The 17,233-nt window shown below is 48.6% G+C and overlaps 1 protein-coding gene across 1 annotated transcript; it reads right to left on the bottom strand.

Moving 5' to 3' along the window:
- Positions 1 to 1,184: 1,184 nt before the first annotated feature.
- On the bottom strand, positions 1,185 to 6,658 carry LOC138748045 (toll-like receptor 13). Its single transcript, XM_069907742.1, has 4 exons — positions 6,549 to 6,658; positions 5,039 to 5,227; positions 4,005 to 4,448; positions 1,185 to 3,954 (listed from the first exon to the last, which is right to left on the bottom strand). Exons 1-4 carry the CDS (start codon positions 6,656 to 6,658, stop codon positions 1,233 to 1,235), a joined length of 3,465 nt encoding a protein of 1,154 aa, XP_069763843.1. The 3' UTR covers positions 1,185 to 1,232.
- Positions 6,659 to 17,233: the final 10,575 nt, after the last annotated feature.

Genomic DNA, 17,233 nt, shown 5'->3' with positions numbered 1-17,233 from the left:
CCACAATGCAAAAGAAACCCAGCAGGTCAAACAGTGTCCTTTATGTAGCAAAGGTAAAGATACATCACCAATGTTTGGGGTTGAGCCCCTCATCGAGGTGTGGACAAATGTCAGCAGATGCCTGAGCAAAATGGTGGGTTGGTGGAGGAGCACGGTCCTAAAGGCAGCAGGTAATAGTTGGATAAGGGAACAAGGGCACACAGATGAGCAGGGGGAAGAGAGAGGTCCATTGATTATGCTTGTCCTGCCCCACCAAACTATTATTGTCTTACCTCACTCCATCTTTTCTCCCCTGGTCCACTCCCTCCCCACCTACATCTGCAGAACCTCTCATGCCCTCCATCTCCTCAATGATTTCCAGTTCCCTAAGCTTGACCGCCTCATCTTCACAATGCACATCCAATCCGTTTACACCTCCGTCCCCCATATGGAAGATCTCAAAGCCATTCTCAGTCTTTATTCAGGCTTTTCGCTTATACCTCAAATGCCCATTCTCTTCACATAAAACCATTGCTCCATTCCCTATTGCCCTTACAGTGAACGAGATCCAATCCTTACTTCTGAAGATGGATGACACAGAGGGAAATCTCTCATCTGGGTGTTCCCTGTCGAGTACCCATGCATTCAGGAGGTTCTTGCTTGGTTCTCCATCACTTACTTAGTAAATAAATGCAGGTTATGAACTGGAGAACCCTGAGGGGGCAAGTTTCTTTGGCAAGACACTGGAGTGGCTGATGGAAGTAGGGGGATGTCCTGGACAACAAATCTCTCTCTGAAAACTGACAAGAATCTTCCTGAGCTGTAACCATTTACCTTTCGAGCACCAAAGCCTGGTGCCAACCTGCAAAGTTTATAAATGTCAAATTCTGTGCACAGTCTTAAGAATTGCCTGCAACTGGTGAACTTGGAGGAATGAGAAAAGTGAGATTGGACTGTGAACCAAAGAACTTTTCTGAACTTATACACACATGTGCGCTTAGAATTAGAAGGGGGGGGGGGGGTTAGGTTAGTTAAACCAATAGTGATAAGTTAAAGTATGATTCTGTTTTCACGTTTAAAGATAATTAAAAGCAACTTTTGTTGAAGTAACCATTTGTGTTGGTGGCGGGTTTTGGGGTCCTCTGGGCTGGTAACATTATAAACTCTCCCCCCCCCCTCCTTCTACGCTCCAGGGGGATGTCGTTGTCGATCCAGCTGTCTAGATGTCCCGCTAATATTCCTCTGCAAAGGATCTAGTACAACAACCCTGGGTGCTGAATCAGTGGATGGGCCTTTTGCTCGGAAGGCGAGCGGTCTTCCCTCAGAGCATCCCTCAGCTTGGCCCAGAAAAGCCTCTGACCTGCATCATCTGCGGGCCAGTGGATGTAGGTCTTTCTCTTCACCAGCTTCCGCAGGTGATGATATGAAGAGAGCACGTGCCCAGGGATCTCATCGAGGAAGACCAGGATGAGGACGTCGCTGTGCTCCTCGAAGAGTCTGTACAGGGCCACTTGCATTTCCATGGAGCACCACTCGCTTTGCAGATAATTCTTCGAGATGACGCAGAGAGTCTTTTTGCTGTTGTATATGGCATCGACAATGTTTTCTACGATGGGCTTTCCGACCGCGAAATCCCTGTGGTGCAGACACAGGTGGCAAAATTGTGGACCCTCCGTCTCCAGATGTTGCATGAGTTGGTCAAATACCCAGGATTCGTCTTTGGAGTTGTAGGATACAAAGGCATCGTACTGGTGACTGGAGGCGTTGGACTTGCTGAGTTGCTTCTGTCGGATCCATGCCCGGAGCAGGTAGTATCCGTAGTGGAAGCCCCACTTCTGCTTCTCGTATAGCAGAGCGGTCAACATTACAATGAAGAGAACAGGGGCGCTGATGCAGAAGGCCACAAAGCCACTGTCGCAAACCAAGCTGTCAAACTGCACCAGCAGTTGGCTCTTCTTCTCCCCCGGACCCACGCACGGGAACTTGTAGAAGAAAGGCACTTGGATCCTGGTCCGCACCGCCCACTGCTGGAACCACAGGTTGTCGCACACACACGAGATCGGGTTTTCTTGCAGGTCCAGGGAGCTGAGTTCGCGCAGCTGAGGGACATCGTCCTCCCTGACCACGTGGATCAAGTTCCTCTTCAGCGTCAAGGTGGTGAGGCTGGTCAGATTTTCAAAGAGGACCCTTCTAATGGATTCCAAGCCGACGTTGTTCAGCATCAACACCCGCAGGCTCGCCAGGTTGGCAAAGGTCTGATTGTGCATGGTCTGAAAGCCGTGGTAGATGTTGTTCATGAGCAGGACTTCCAGCGCGCCCAGCGGGTGAAAGGGCAGAGTGTGGAGGGTGGTGAACTTGTTGTCGGAGATCTCCAGCTCCTTCAGCTGCCCAAGCCCATGGAACAGGTTGTGGGAGAGCGTGATCGGACCAAACGATGTCTGAGACTGTAACTTCAGCATGCGGAGGTTGGGGAGCATATGGAACGGTTGGGTGTCCACCGCTTGGAAGGTCAGTTTGTTGTTGGCCAAATCCAACACCTGCAACGACTGCAAATCCTGAAACATCTCCGCCGAGAGGGTTGATATCCAGTTTCTATCCAGGTAAAGGTTGATCAAAGACCGGAGCCCTTTGAAACCCTCCGCCTCCATCTTTTCGATGTGATTCCCACCCAGATCTAGCGTGACCAGTTTGGAAAGGATGGAGTAACCCGCTTTGTAGACAATCGGAATCCTGTTATTCCGGAGTTTCAAGTGTTCCAAGTTCTTGATGTGGGAGAAGGTGATGTTGAAGACCTCACTAATGGCATTGTTGGCGAGCGACAGAAACTTCAGCCGAGTTAGACCGACGAACGCGGAAGTGTCAATGAAAACGATGTCGTTCAGAGCCAAGGACAGGTTCTTCAGGTTGGGAACGTGCTCGAATGCATGGGCCCTGATGGCCGAGATGCGGTTGTATCTGAAGGAGAGATAGAGCAGATTGTCCAAGCCACGGGCGGTCCGGTTACACGGCTTTCCCCCTTGTCCGGAGCTGAACAAAGAGATGTTTTGAACGCTGTTGTGATCGAGGATTAACCTTTGGAGATTGCCGGGGGAACCGCTACAAGTGAACATGTCTGATTTCTTCATCTTGTTGTGGGACAAGTCCAAGGTGGAGACGGAACGGCACTGATCGAAGGCTCCGCTCACATCCCGAAGCCCATTGCCCTCGAAACTGACTGAGCGAACCCTCCTGCGTTGCAGTATTCCACACAGTTCACGCAACGTTTCCTTCCGTCCCAGCTTTAAATAGCTCAGCGTGATGCTACTCAAAGGGGCACGAAGTCGCTGCACGGTTTCCATAACCACGGTTCGGTTCATCGGGTTATTCTTGATGTTGAGGTGGCGGAGACGGGTGAAGTTTATGGAGGTGAAGTTCTTGATCCGCGACAAACTGCCGTGGGACAAGTCCAGGTACTGAATGTTGCCAAAAAACCCGGCGGGCGCCCTGAGGATCGAGATGGGATTGCTCGCCAGAAGTAAGCGGCTCAGCTGTGGAGGGTAGTGCGAGGAAATGTCCAAATATCTGATACTGGAGTTCTGCAGGTCCAAGACTTCCAAAGCGGGTACTTGTGCAAGGGCGGCAAACACGGCCGAAACATTGCTGAACTTATTGAAGGAGATGTCCAGATCTCGGAGTCCACTTAAGGGCAGGACTGCGTCTCGGGATAGGCGTCCCAGTTTGTTGCATCGCAAGATTAGGGTGGTGAGGTTGGACAAGGATTGGAAAGCGCCTGGCTCCAGGGATGTCAGCTGGTTATAGGACAGATTGAGCACCAGGAGAGAATGGAGACTCCAAAAGGCTCGCGGTTCGATCCTGTTCAAATTGTTGCGGTCAAGCCTCAGGTGTTCCAAGGACGTCAGGTTCTCCAGTCCTCGCGTGGGTAGAACCTCGATCACGTTGGAAGAAACACCCTGGTGTTTGACGGGATGTCCGAAACTGCCTGGTGCAGGTTCCAGATGCCCTGATTTGAGCAGTCGAGGGAGAACCTCCGGAAGTAGAGCCCCACGCAGTGTCGGAAAGCGAAGCAGGTCGCCGCTCGCATCTGCCCCGAGATCAACAGAACCAAGAGGCTTCCGAGCAGGTTTGTCCCAGGATGGGGCAGCATGTTGACCACAGCCCTCGCTTTAATCTCCAGCGCGGTCAACAACGAACTGGAAACTGTCGTGGAAAGTTGAGTTCCTCTTGAGAGTGACTGGCGCTGTCCGCCGAGAAGTTCCCCCTCACTGGTCCTGAACGCGAATGACAGGAGCGGGCCGCCCCCAACGCTGGTTTTGTTTAATGCTTGATCCACGCCACAGAAGGTGGGAAATCCCAACTCTGGCCCTAAACACAGAAACTCGGCTGGAGGACAGGGGCGGACCTTTATCTGCACCTGCAGTCTTCCCTGGGTACGGTGGGCATATTCACCAAAGATCTCTCTCTCTGTGCAGCTGAATCAGGCATAAACACCTAAACAGAGTCATCTACAATCGTGTACTTAATTGAATCAAAAAGAACCAACATTCGGGTGCAAAGACGTGACAGCAATCGTGCAAACAGCCCCTCCGTGATGTTGGAGCTGTCCCTGGTCACTGGAACCAGAACCTGGTTCCGAAGGGAGCAGTGGGAAGAGGTTGCGACCCGTTATTGCTGTTGGCTGCCCTCGTCCAGCTGGTTACAAGCTGCAACCTGGTGGGCAGATGAATTTCGAGGCCGCGCCGCGATGCCGCCAGTCAGTGGACAGCGCGCTTGACCACCTTTGATAGAGGGTGGTAAAACTGTAGCAGGGGGGTTGTGTGTGTGTGTGTGGGGGGGGGGGGGGCTTTTTGAGGTGCCGGCTCCTGGGGAAGTCCTCTTAGTTCGAGACTCGCAGGTTCTACACTCCCATCCCACTAATGCGCCATCCCTCTGTCTTCAGATTCATATTATGGAGCTGGATATGGACATGAAGAGAAATCTTTTTTTTTGGACAGACAGACCTCAACAGCCCGCGCCGCCCAATTACATTCAATTGACCTACACCACCCCCTCCCTCCCCCACCGTCGCAGGTACAAGGAAGAACGGATGAACTCCTCACAGTCAGCGCCGGCGTCGTGACAGCGGTGAGTTAACCCTGGCGTCCTGTTCGGCTTACCTCGGGGAGCTGGACAATCGCTCTGGAAATACTCCAGCGATTCACGAACACCTCCGATGGAGAACCGAGACGGGCCGTGCCAGGGACACCCACAACTTGAGAATGATGGGCAAACGTTGCAAGCGCCGACCTTGATCCAAGTATTGACCTGCAAGTGCCCTTTGCTTCATGTCACCAACTCTATAAGATTTGGGGGAAATTGGAAACCTATCTTCCTTTTTTCGTTCTTTTTGGAAACTAAACATCAAATGAAACCATTTTCATTTTGCAAAGGCACGCATACATTTCTGGAAGTTCTCCTTTTTTGAAATCCCCCTCTCTCTGAGTCACCAGAGTTTCCCAAAGATTTGAAGCATTGAGCTGGGGTAGGAGAGAGAATGTGAGTGAGCGGGTCCATGTAGAATCGGGGATCCAAATAAATGCAAAGGGTAGGGGGGGGGGGGATTTCCCACCGCAGCGATGAATGGATGGGTGGAAGGGGATAGAGGGATGGATGGAGGAGTGGGTGAAGGGATGAATGGATGGAGGACGATGGTATGGATGATGTGCGGATGGATGGAAGGGGATAGGGGGAATACCGACTGAGAATCTCCAGCACATTTTGTTCGTCTTTCTGTTTCCCAGGGCCCTGCAGTTATTTTTTTTCTCTCTGTTCCACATGATTGGGGAGAATGGATTTTTTTTGGAAAGTAGGATAATCACAGGAGAGGGAAAGGACGAGAAAAAATTGGGGAATGGAGCAGGTGCTGGAGTTGGGAGAGGCAGATGCGAGGCACGAACATTGGTCCGATGAATGGAGGGATAAAAGTATGGATGGGTGGATTGAGGGAGTGGGCAGGGAAGGAAGGAGCAATGGATGAATGGATGGAGGGAGTGGGCAGGTAAGCAGGGAGGATGATGGGTGGATGGATGGAAGGGAATAGGGATGGATGGGGATAGGGATGGATGATGGGCGGATAGATGGATTGGGACAGGGGTGGATAGAGGGATGGATGGAGGGATGTATGGATGATGGGCGGATGGATGGAAGGGGATAGAGGGATGGATGGTATGGATGGATGGGGGACAGAGGGATGGATGCATAGATGAGGGAGGGGGAGATATAGAAGGAGAGATGGATTGATGGAGGAAGGGTGCAATGGGAGGGATGAATGGATGGGTGGAGGGGGAGGGACGAATGATGGGTGGGTGCAAGGGGATTGCTGGATTGAGGGATAGATAGATGGAGGGATAGAAAGAAGGGAGGGGTATGAAGCAGAAACACTGATGCGGATACTTGCACTGACTCTCCCTGAATTGCAAATAGTCTCCGATGAAACGCGGACACAAGCCCTTCATCCCCATCACAAGTGCAACCAAGCAACACAGGATCAGAGAGTCTCCCCACTCTCAATTCGCCCAGATTCCTCCTCTCACCTGCACACTCGGGGCGACGGGATGTGCCCCACCGCCCACAGGGAGAGCGGGGTTCCACCCATAGACAGCTCCAGAGGTTGGCATTGAACCCGGGGCGCCACTGTGGACATTTCAAATCGAATCTAATCTCCTACCTCCAAAATCTGTACAAGCACTCCCCAGATTCTGAGATTCACCCCCCTAATCCGCTCCATAGCTAAAATGCCCCTTTAACCTGGGCCAGAGAACCTGCACTGATATTTCTGCTGTTTGGTGAAGGAGGCTGGGATTCTCTGTCCATCGAGTGCGGCCAGGCTCCACTGTTTGTTCTGGGAATCGCCGCCTTCTTCCCTTCACCCACAGCGCAGGTCCCAGCGGCTCTGAGCCAGAGGAAAGTGCCGGGTACAGAATGCGGCTCCGTTTGCCCTGCTGGTCTGGGATCACCCGCTTGAGGCCATTCCCGCTCCAGACGCCCACCTCTCTCATTATGGAGGCAGTCAGTGGGATTAACTACCACCCGGGCTGATCTTAAACGCCCCTCCCCCCCCCCCCCCCCCCCCCCCCCGGTTGAATAGAATAAAGTGACGTTGAATCTATATCAGTCCCTGGGGGTCGATGGAACTATCCAAAGGGTCAAAAAAATGCCAGGGGATCGAAAAGGGGGGGGGGGGGTCGATTTAACTTTTGGGGTTGAAAGAATTGTAGAGCCTGAGGTCCCCCGCTCCTGCCCGGGAGCCCGAGGTCCCCCCACCCCTGCCCGGGACCCCGTGGTCCCCCTGCTCCTGCCCGGCAGGCCGAGATCCCCCCCCTTCCGCTCCTGCCCGGGAGCATGAGGTCCCCCTCCTGCCCCGCGACCCTGAGGTCCCCCTGCTCCTACCCGGGCTGCTTCCCTTCCGGGCTCCTAGCCTTATAGTTCGTCCATCGCTGGAGACAGCAAATGTTGACAGGTTGCTGGGTGTTACATCGCAGGGGAGGGGAGGGAGAGGTGGGGGTGTGGGGGAAGAGATGGGATCCAGGGAACAATCATGACTGAAACGTGAAAGCCTGCGGATACTGCGATTGTAGTAAAAACACCAAAATGCTGGTGGTTCTCAACTGGCCTCTCAGCGTCCATAGGAGACGAAGACGATTTGGGACCTAACCCCTTCTTCAAGGAAGTGGGAGAATGAGGCAGAAGCAAGAAATCTCAGAAAGTCTCAGAATTCAGACATCACTGGCTCTTGCGGAATCCAGACCAACAAAAGGTGTTAATTGGATCTGATAAAGGGGAGAGGTGAGAATTTATCATGTCTGGGTGAAAGGAGAGAGGGGCACGGGGGTGGGGGTGGGGGGAGGGGAAGAGGAGGGGGGGGAGTGTTTAACCAAAGTCGATTTTAATACTGCCCAGACAATCAGTCTCTAACACTTCCTATATCTCCTGGCTGTTTGTCCCCAGCACCCTGGGCTTATAACAGACAATGGATGGAACTCCCAGTTAAACAGGGAAGTCTGCAGACGCCCTGATTGCAGTTTCATTCACAAATGTGCCAGAGAAAGTCAGCAGATTTTTTATGCAAGGGTAATGTTTCGGGTCTGAGCCCTTTGTCACAAGCAGGCAGGGCCTAGATTAAAACATTCGGTGGGAGAGGCAAGAGTCATAGAGCCATAGAACATTGCAGCATAGAAAACAGACCTTCTAGTCTGTGCCAAAATATATTTAGGATCAGTCCCACTGACTTGCACCCAGTCCATAGCCCTCCACATCCCTCCCATCCGTGTACCTGTCCAAATTCTTCATAAAATTGAGCCTGCATTCATCAGCTGGCAGCTTGGTCCACACCCCCACCGCTCTCTGTGTGAAGAAGATCCCCCCTCATGTTCCCCCAAAACTTTTCCCCTTAACCCATGTCCTCTGGTTTGTATTTCACTGACCCTCAGTGGAAAAAGCCGACCTACATTTCTTCTGTCAATCCCCCCTCATAATGTTAAACACCTCTATCAAATCTCCCCTCATTCTTCTACGCTCCAGGGCATAAAGTCCTAACCTGTTTAACCTTTCCTTGTAAGTCAGTTCCTGAAGTCTGGGCAACATCCTGGTAAATCTCTGCACTCTTGCAAGGTGCAGGTGGATATGGGTGGCTGTGCTATCAGAGGCGCTGGCTTGGTCCTTTCAGGTTCATGTAACATATCCCAGTGTTCATTTCTAATTCATCCAGGGCAGCTCATTCTGGATGGAGGGACAGTATTCCCCTGCCATCAGCTTCACCAGATCAAAAACTGGCAATGCTGGAAATCTGAAATAACTGCTGGAAATACTAAAGATGGCATAATGAAATAGTCATGTCTTCACATGGAGAAGATAACTCATAATTTGCAAAATAATTATTCCTTTTTTTTAAATGTGGAATTTATATTTGGAATGTATGGGTTTAGATATAAAGTAAATGTTTTTAATTGTGATGTTCAGGATTGACACACCAAGCAGCAACCATAAAATACCTGGCATAATTCTTTTTTTTAGCTCCGAGAGGGGGTGGGTTGTAGGTTGTGGGTTAGGTGGGAGGTGGGGGGAGGAGGGGGTAGTAGGGTATTTTTTGTGTTTTGTTGTTTTTATTTGCTAGATTGTTTTGTATGTGTGTATTTTGTAAAACTTCTAAATAAAATTTCAAAAAAAAAGGAGCACTTAGATGCACTAACACAAAGTCTTTCGCGGGGGTCTCCCTTTCTTGGGACATGTAATTACTACATTTAGAATGTAACATACATGAAATTCTTTCACTTTGTCTACCATAAGGAAGACAGAGAAACCACTTTGTCCAGCGCCCCTCACAGAAATGAGGCCCTAGCAAGGAACAAACTTGCAACCTTTGGTTTACAAGACCAGTGCTCTAACCACAGAGTTATCAGAGCCTCAGGAGGGTGGGCAGCAATTTTGGGGTGGGGGTTGGGTGTTGGTGATAGGCAATGGCATTAATGCCTCAGGCAGATTACTTTTCATCTGAAGTGGGAAACGTTAGATGTTGACATGTTTCTAAGTTGGAGGTAAATAGAAGGCGTGGACAGAATCCGTATGGATAGCAAAGCACGTGTGACTGATGACACAGGCAATGGTGGTGCCTGCTCAGAGCAGGGTCAAGGCAGAGAGTCTGCCTGGTGGAGGTTTAGCATGGAGGAGAAGAATGAGAAGGTTCCATAACATGGAAGCATCCAGAAACTCTGTGAGGAGTTTGTCTGTTCTCCCAAGAAAGGGAGACCCCCGCGAAAGACTTTGTGTTAGTGCATCTAAGTGCTCCTTTTTTTTTGAAATTTTATTTAGAAGTTTTACAAAATACACACATACAAAACAATCTAGCAAATAAAAACAACAAAACACAAAAAATACCCTACTACCCCCTCCTCCCCCCACCTCCCACCTAACCCACAACCTACAACCCACCCCCTCTCGGAGCTAAAAAAAAGAATTATGCCAGGTATTTTATGGTTGCTGCTTGGTGTGTCAATCCTGAACATCACAATTAAAAACATTTACTTTATATCTAAACCCATACATTCCAAATATAAATTCCACATTTAAAAAAAAGGAATAATTATTTTGCAAATTATGAGTTATCTTCTCCATGTGAAGACATGACTATTTCATTATGCCATCTTTGTATATTCAATTCAACATCATTCTTCCACGTAACCGCTATACATTTTCTAGCTACCGCCAGCCCTAAACATATAAATACAATCTGAGATTTATCCATTTGCAATCCTGTCATTCGTCTAACCCAATAAACATACCAATGGGTCAAGTTGCAAATCCATCTTAAATAAATCTCCCAAAAACTTAAATGATTTTTTCCCAAAAAGGTCTAACTTTTGTACAAGCCCCAACTGAATGTAAAAAAGTACCTGTCTGTTCTCCACATCGAAAACACAAGTCTGAAGAACTAAAACCATATTTTTTCAACTTTTCAGGGGTTAAATACAATCGATGTAAAAAATTATAATTCACCAAACTATATCGCACATTAATTAACTTCGTAACACTCTCAACACACATATTCGACCATTCCTCCTAGGCTGGGAAACGGTTTCTTCCCACAGGCTTTGAGCTACATGTGGGTTCCTCCGGGTGCTCCGATTTCCCCTCACATTCCAAAGACATGGATGTATTTGGCTGGTGTAGGCTGGAAGGACCTGCTAGCGTGCTGTACCTCTCTTCAAAAAAATTCCAGCTGGAACTGAGAGATACAAACCAGTGAAGCTGCTGGAGATCTAACACAAGGGTCAAAGAATTATGGAAGACACACACAGAAATGCTGGGGAGATTGGCTGAGTTCCTCCACCATTTCTCTGTGTGTGTGTGTGTGTGTGTGTGTGTGAGTGACAATCACAGCATCTGCAGACTTCTGTGTTTCACCTCCCTAAATCAAAGACCTCCCGTAATGCATTGGTGAGACTTAATGAGTTGTTCAGAAAGAGAGTCACATACATTTGCACTTCATGTTGCTTAGTTGTCGTGACCTGATCTGGTACCTCCTCCCACCAATCAGAAGGAGCATGAAAGAAGACAGTCTACACAGTGGCCACTTTTGCGAGATTAGTTCTTGTTTTGTTGGAGAGCAGGGCCTCGGTTTTCTCTGTCCAATGACTCCTCTGGCAGTGCAACATACCCTCAGTGATGCATTGGGGGTGTCAACCTGACCTATTGGTCTCACCACCATAGCGAGACAGTCAACCAGGTGATGTCCCCAGTGCCATGCTACAGAAGACCTTAGAATCATGTCCCATAATATCTACAGTGGCTCCTTGAAAAACTCTCTGGCTCTTTCTTGACAGCCTTGGGATATTAAAAAAGGCCTATATCCAATTTCCTTTCGAAATGAGGAAACACAATAATATGGTAATTTCTGTATTGATGTTACTTCATTTAAACAAATATTCTTCAAATGATGTGGCCAACATCAGTTATCAACATTATAGTTAATAGCTGATCTCACAGGTTGTCTCTACTGTGCAGATTATAAGGACAAGTAACATCTTGCTCCCAGAGTTTGTGAACTATTGATTATCTCATTCCTTCGAATTATCTCAGCTGCACATTAAGAAGTTGCCAGTTTCTCAGTGGCAGACTGTCATAACTGGTATCAGGGGACAATTAAAATTCAGACTCTTTTGAGTGATAAATGAGCTCAGGAGAACACGTGGGTAGAGATTTTAAACGAAGGTTGTCATTGTCAGCGTCATTAAAGATGATTTTAAAGTGGCCATGAACAAAGTCACAAGTTACAATGGAGGCGCGAGAGACTGGAAGCGGGAGACAGTGGGGCAGATGGTCTCAACCTGAAACATGGACTGAATATTTCCCTCCAGAGATGCTGTTCGACCTGCTGAGCAGTTTGTTCTTTTCCTTCTGCTCGCAAGTGATGTTCTTTCTTTGCCTTCTACAATCTTATTCTCTCAAATGAACCAATCCTCTATTCTCTCAAGTGGTCCCCGTGCTTCAAGTCATTAGTTGCTTATTACCATTTTACTGATATGTTTTCCTCCAATGCATAGACCCTATCAGTTACTATATATATGAGGCTGGCCTGCCCACTAATGACTCATCCCTTAATTCTCCTCCCCTTTTGTCCTGGCCATATAGGTCGCGTTTCCTCCCCCTTTCCAGCCTGGATCCAGGCCAGCCAAAGTCTTGTGAGCATTAAAGCTAATTGTTCCTCTGTGGTTATTGATAGAGCCTATCAACCACAGAAGGATGTACCATGGTTAAAAACAACCTACCCTGGATCTACAACACCTCCCTAAGGAAGCCGAGGAGGGCAAGGCCCCATCTTGACAACAATTTACAGGAGTGCAATGTCTGGCCGCATCACCTTGATGGGCCAGGAGCTGCAAAGCAGCGGACTGGAAGTCAATACAGAGGATCATCAAAATGGCCAAGAAAATCACTGGGGTCTCCCTTTCCAGATTTGATGACATTCACTGTGAGTGTTGCCTAAATAGGGCTGAAAGAATTACAGAAGATATTTCGACGTTCTCCCTGTGACAGTGTGGGTTTTCCTCGGGGGGAGGGGGTGTTCCAATTTCCACCCACCCTTCAAAAAATGTACTGGGGGTGTCAGTTAATTAGGTCTAATTGGGCAAGACGAACTCATCAGGCCGAATTGGCCTGTTACCGTGCTGCATGTCTAAATTTAACATTTAAATTTAAAAAAAAATTATCTTTGACCCACTACTGTTAAGAAGGAGGTACAGGAGCATTAAAATCAGGTCTGCCTGGTTGGGAAATACCTTCTTCCCGCAGGCTGTGAGACAAGAAAATATCCTGTAGCTGATTAAATCATCCAATGTGTATATTTTGTATATTTATAATCATATATTTATGTATATATGTGATGATTATGTGTCTGTATGTGTTTGCAGTGTGGTCTGGAGAGTTGTTGTTTCATCAACCCCCCCCCTCCCCCACCAGTGCCATCATCAGGGTTGGTGTCACCCAGTGCAGTTTCACCCCACACCCCCGCTTGTAGCGTCTTTGTTGTTGGGTCATGACAACAGCTCTGACCGGAGCGCATTAGAAGGTTCAAAAAGTAAATGAGCGTCAAGCTTTAGCCTTATAGATACAGCGATATGTGTGAGCTGGGCTTATAGAGAATGTCTTTGTTATAACGAACTACAGGGATGTTTTTATTAAAAATAATAAATTTAACTGTATAATATATAACAATTTAATGTACGGAAACAGGCCATCTCGGCCCCTCTAGTCCGCACCGATTTACATGAAACTCCACTAGTTTCACCTACCCACTCTCTTGCCCATAACCCTCCAATCCCCTCACATCCATGCACTCATCCAACCTCCTCTTAAATGACAGAATTGACCCTGCCCTAACTACCTCTTCCAGAAGATCATTCCACTCAGCTACCACTCTCTGAGGGAAGAAGCTTCCTCTTATATTACTCTTCAAGTTTTACCCCCTAACCCTTAACTTATGACCCCTTATTCAAATCTCCCCTACCCTCAGGGGCAAGAGCCTATTCACATCCACTCTATCTATTCCTTCATAATTTTAAATATCAAATCCCCTCTCAACCTTCTACACTCCAATGAATAAAGTTCCAGTCTACTCAACCTTTCTCTCTATTCAAGATACTGCAATCCAGGCAACATTTTTGTGAACCTTCTTTGCACCCTCTCAACCTTATTTATATCCTTCCTGTAATGTGGAGACCAGAACTGCACCCAATACTCCAAATTTGCGCCGAAACACTGCACAAAAATTTTATAAACAGTCATTATGGTTTAACCTCATCTGATGGTGGTCCCCAAACTGATAGTGATGCCAGTGAGCTCCCCACCCCTTCCCTCTCCATTCAGAGAGCTGCCCCCTTCCCCCATGACCTCACTGTTTTTCTCTTCTGCCCTACCTCCCAAGTCCACCTATGACCCCCTGCCTGTTGGACTCCGCTCCTCCCCCTCCCTCCTCTTCTGTCTTCCCCTCCGCCTTTCTGCCTGCCTTTCAGCTCCTCCCTTGGCGGAGGGCCCAGGCCTGAACTATCGCTTGCTCAAAATGCTGCGCGCCCAGCTGGGTTTCTCCAGCACTTGTGTGCTTTGCCCGACGATCGCAGCATCTGCAGATTGTTTGACGCTCAGAAACCACGATGGCCTTTACTTAGTGCTAATTGTAAAAGGCGAAATTGTGACTCACTAAGGACCGGGTGCCAAGTAAAGACAGAGAAGGAATCTCAAGATGGAACTAAGGATGTTCTAGGTCTCTTGCGGAAAATTGAAGTCACTTTTCCACCAAGGCAACACACCTATGAGAAATAGGAGTAGTCTGGGCATGAGTATCTATGGAGATAATGGTGCAGCAATGGAGTCAGAGGGATCAGGGAGAGAGAGAGGGAGGGAGAGCTGGGCATAACGGAAACTGGATAAGCCTGTGTTAATGCCATCTGATTGCAGAGAGCACGGACGGAATATTAGGTGTGGTTCCTCCAATTTGCAGGTTGACTCGGTTTATGAGAGTGTGATTTAACCAATGTTGCTATTTCAGAAAGGATTTTTCAGGGTGTGAGTTGCTTTATGGTCTCCTAAAGTTGTGAAAGATACCAGATGAATTTAGTTCCTGAAATTAGAGGTGGTTATTAAAGGGAGACAGATGAAACCCTTTCACTAAGTTTCAGGAAATAACTACTATTGAGTGTAGGGTGACTTTGAATTACAGCAGTGTTAATTGCTGGCTTTAAATTAAATTAATGCCAAGATACAGCCCAGTAACAGGCCAATTTTCCCATGAGTCTGTACTGCCCCATTTACACCCTGCTAACCTACAACTTCGGTACACTTTTGAAGGGCGGGAGGAAACCGGAGCCCCCGGGACAAGCCCACGCAGACAATGTACAAACTCCTTACAGACAGTGCGGGAGTCGATCGCAGATCTGGGACCCGATCACAGATCTGGGACCCGATCGCTGGTGCTGTAAAGGTGTTGCGCTAACCGCTAGGCCAAGCGAACGTAGGCAAGTCCGGGTCTCAGATTTCAGATTCATGGTCAGAGTGCATGACAATACATGACAGGACATGACATCGTTTACAACTCAAAGATTCTTTTCCCTGCGGGTGAGGCAGAATTAACCAGGACGGCACGATTAGCACAGCGCTGTTACAGCACCATTGACCTGGATTCAAATCTTGCACGGTCTGAAAGGAGTTGGTACGTTCTCCTTGTGTCTGCATGGGTTTTCCCTGGGGGCTTTGGTTTCCTTCCACACTTCAAAAATGTACCTGGGTGTAGGCCAGTTGAGTGTAATTGGGCAGCAGGGGCTCATGGGCCGAAAGGGCCTGGTACTATGCTGTATGTCTACATTTTGCAGTGAACATGAATTCACTGTCTATGGGTAAATTAGACGACTGATTCCCCCTCCTCTTGGCTCCACCCCCATCGATCCCTCCAATTTACCTGAAGACCATTGAAACCGGCAGTTAATTGTAAGTTAATAAAAGCTTATTTGTACTCCTCACAAGTCTCCAAGTACTATTGTTCACATTACAATTTTATTAGCTTACTTTTGGAAACTGGATGGAAGCCCTATTGAAGTCAGGCCTGTCCCCAGAGGCCCTGGAAGAATTCACACACAGGTTGGACTGCTTCCAGTCTTACCTAATGGCCACCCAAGAAGTCTTCCACTCCACCTACCTCCTCTCCTGAGTCGGTCCCAAGGGATATGCAGTCATCATGGACTGCGCGACGTACGAGACGACCATCAGGCCTAGTACATGAGGCCTTCAGAATGATGTACTGGTGAGACACCGACTCTCACAACATCAGCAAAGACCGGGTGAATCGCTGGATGAATATGTTCTGGAACTATGGATACTGATGAGAAAGTGCCACTACGAAGTGGTCTCAGCCCGGGTGAGAGAAGAAGAGCAAGTCTAGGATACACTTGTGGCAGGAGTGAAATCGAGGTATGTGAGGCAGTGACTGTTGGAGTTGGGGAAGAAAGATCATGCCAGTACCTTCGATCTGTCAAAATCTCTTGAACAGGCCCAACTGGGAGCGGATGACCTCTCTAATGAAAGCGTCACCTTTTCAAAAGACTAGGCCTACGGAGCATAACCATCCCTGGTACCGACCACAGCGGCCACACACAACCAGGGATGCTACTTTTGAGGACAGGCCAAACACCCCCGCGTCAGATGCCCTGCGAAGGATTCTGTGTGTTCAGGATGCAGTAAGGGGAGGACTGGGCAAAAGTCTGTCGGGCCAAGGGAAACCCCAGGAAAGTGACTGTGTGCAGGACCCCCGAACTGTTGTACGTCCCGTGCTCAAGCCCAGAAGTGTGGGTTTCTGCCTTTCCATTCTGCTCACCGTCGCCATCTTGCTGCGCCTCGTGGCGGGAACCGCTACCGGAAGTGAAGCATCGAGGAAATCCAGAACTGAAGCAATGGCGGGAATGGCAGCCATCTTGCCGCTCCTCATGGTTGATGCCATTTTCCCGGTTCTCAGAGAAAGACGACGTCGACAATGTAGCCTCTGGAGTGTTGGCATCAGTCGTCCTCGACCAGGCAAAACCTCACCAGCTGGGCAACTTGACGATGGAGGTGAGGGTAAATGGTCATCTGACAGATTGGCTTGACAGAGACCTTTATAAACTCTGCGACTGCTTGGTAGTACAACTTAAAGGTTTATCCACCAGACGACCGTATTTATCTAGCGTCGCAATTGTATTCAGCAGCTATTCAGGAGTTTTGTACAGTACACTTAACTGTAAAAGGGGGGATTTTGTAAGTTTGGATTGTATGTATTGGAGAATTTGTCTGCTTCTGTGTTGCTGGGCCTAGACTTCCTGTGTCACCTTAAAAGCGTGACCATGGAGTACTCAGGCCCACTCCCCCCAATCACGGTGCGGAACGGAAGGTCTCAAAAGCCAGACACCACATGCGGTCTCTCCACACTGAATATTGAACTTTTGTTTCAGAACCTCACCCTCAACTGTAAGCCAATAGCCACAAAGAGCAGGTAATATAGTGCAGGGGACCTAGATTTTATTAGACCCGAAACACGACGGCTGCTTAAGGAAACAAAATCATTGAACCCAGTAACAGCCCATGGAGAGCCCAGGTGGTAGTCGTGAGAGGGGGGAGAAAAGCCCAGGCTAGTGATTGACTAGAGCTGAACTATTAATTAATTCACACTCTCGGACGCGTATCCCCTCCCCCGAATCTTGGA

The sequence above is a fragment of the Narcine bancroftii genome, chromosome 13 (genome assembly GCF_036971445.1).
Source record: "Narcine bancroftii isolate sNarBan1 chromosome 13, sNarBan1.hap1, whole genome shotgun sequence".
Taxonomy (NCBI): domain Eukaryota; kingdom Metazoa; phylum Chordata; class Chondrichthyes; order Torpediniformes; family Narcinidae; genus Narcine; species Narcine bancroftii.
This window is presented reverse-complemented; position numbering and strand designations above follow the sequence as displayed.

What these genes read in the sequence shown, in the direction of transcription:
- LOC138748045 (XM_069907742.1), bottom strand. Translation starts at nt 6,658, where the DNA reads ATGTCCACAGTGGCGCCCCGGGTTCAATGCCAACCTCTGGAGCTGTCT. An exon ending in TCTTCCTTGTACCTGCGACG is followed by an intron (nt 4,449 to 5,038) that starts GTGGGGGAGGGA and finishes TGCCTGATTCAG; the next exon opens with CTGCACAGAGAGAGAGATCT. An exon ending in GTGGGGCTCTACTTCCGGAG is followed by an intron (nt 3,955 to 4,004) that starts GTTCTCCCTCGA and finishes TGCACCAGGCAG; the next exon opens with TTTCGGACATCCCGTCAAAC.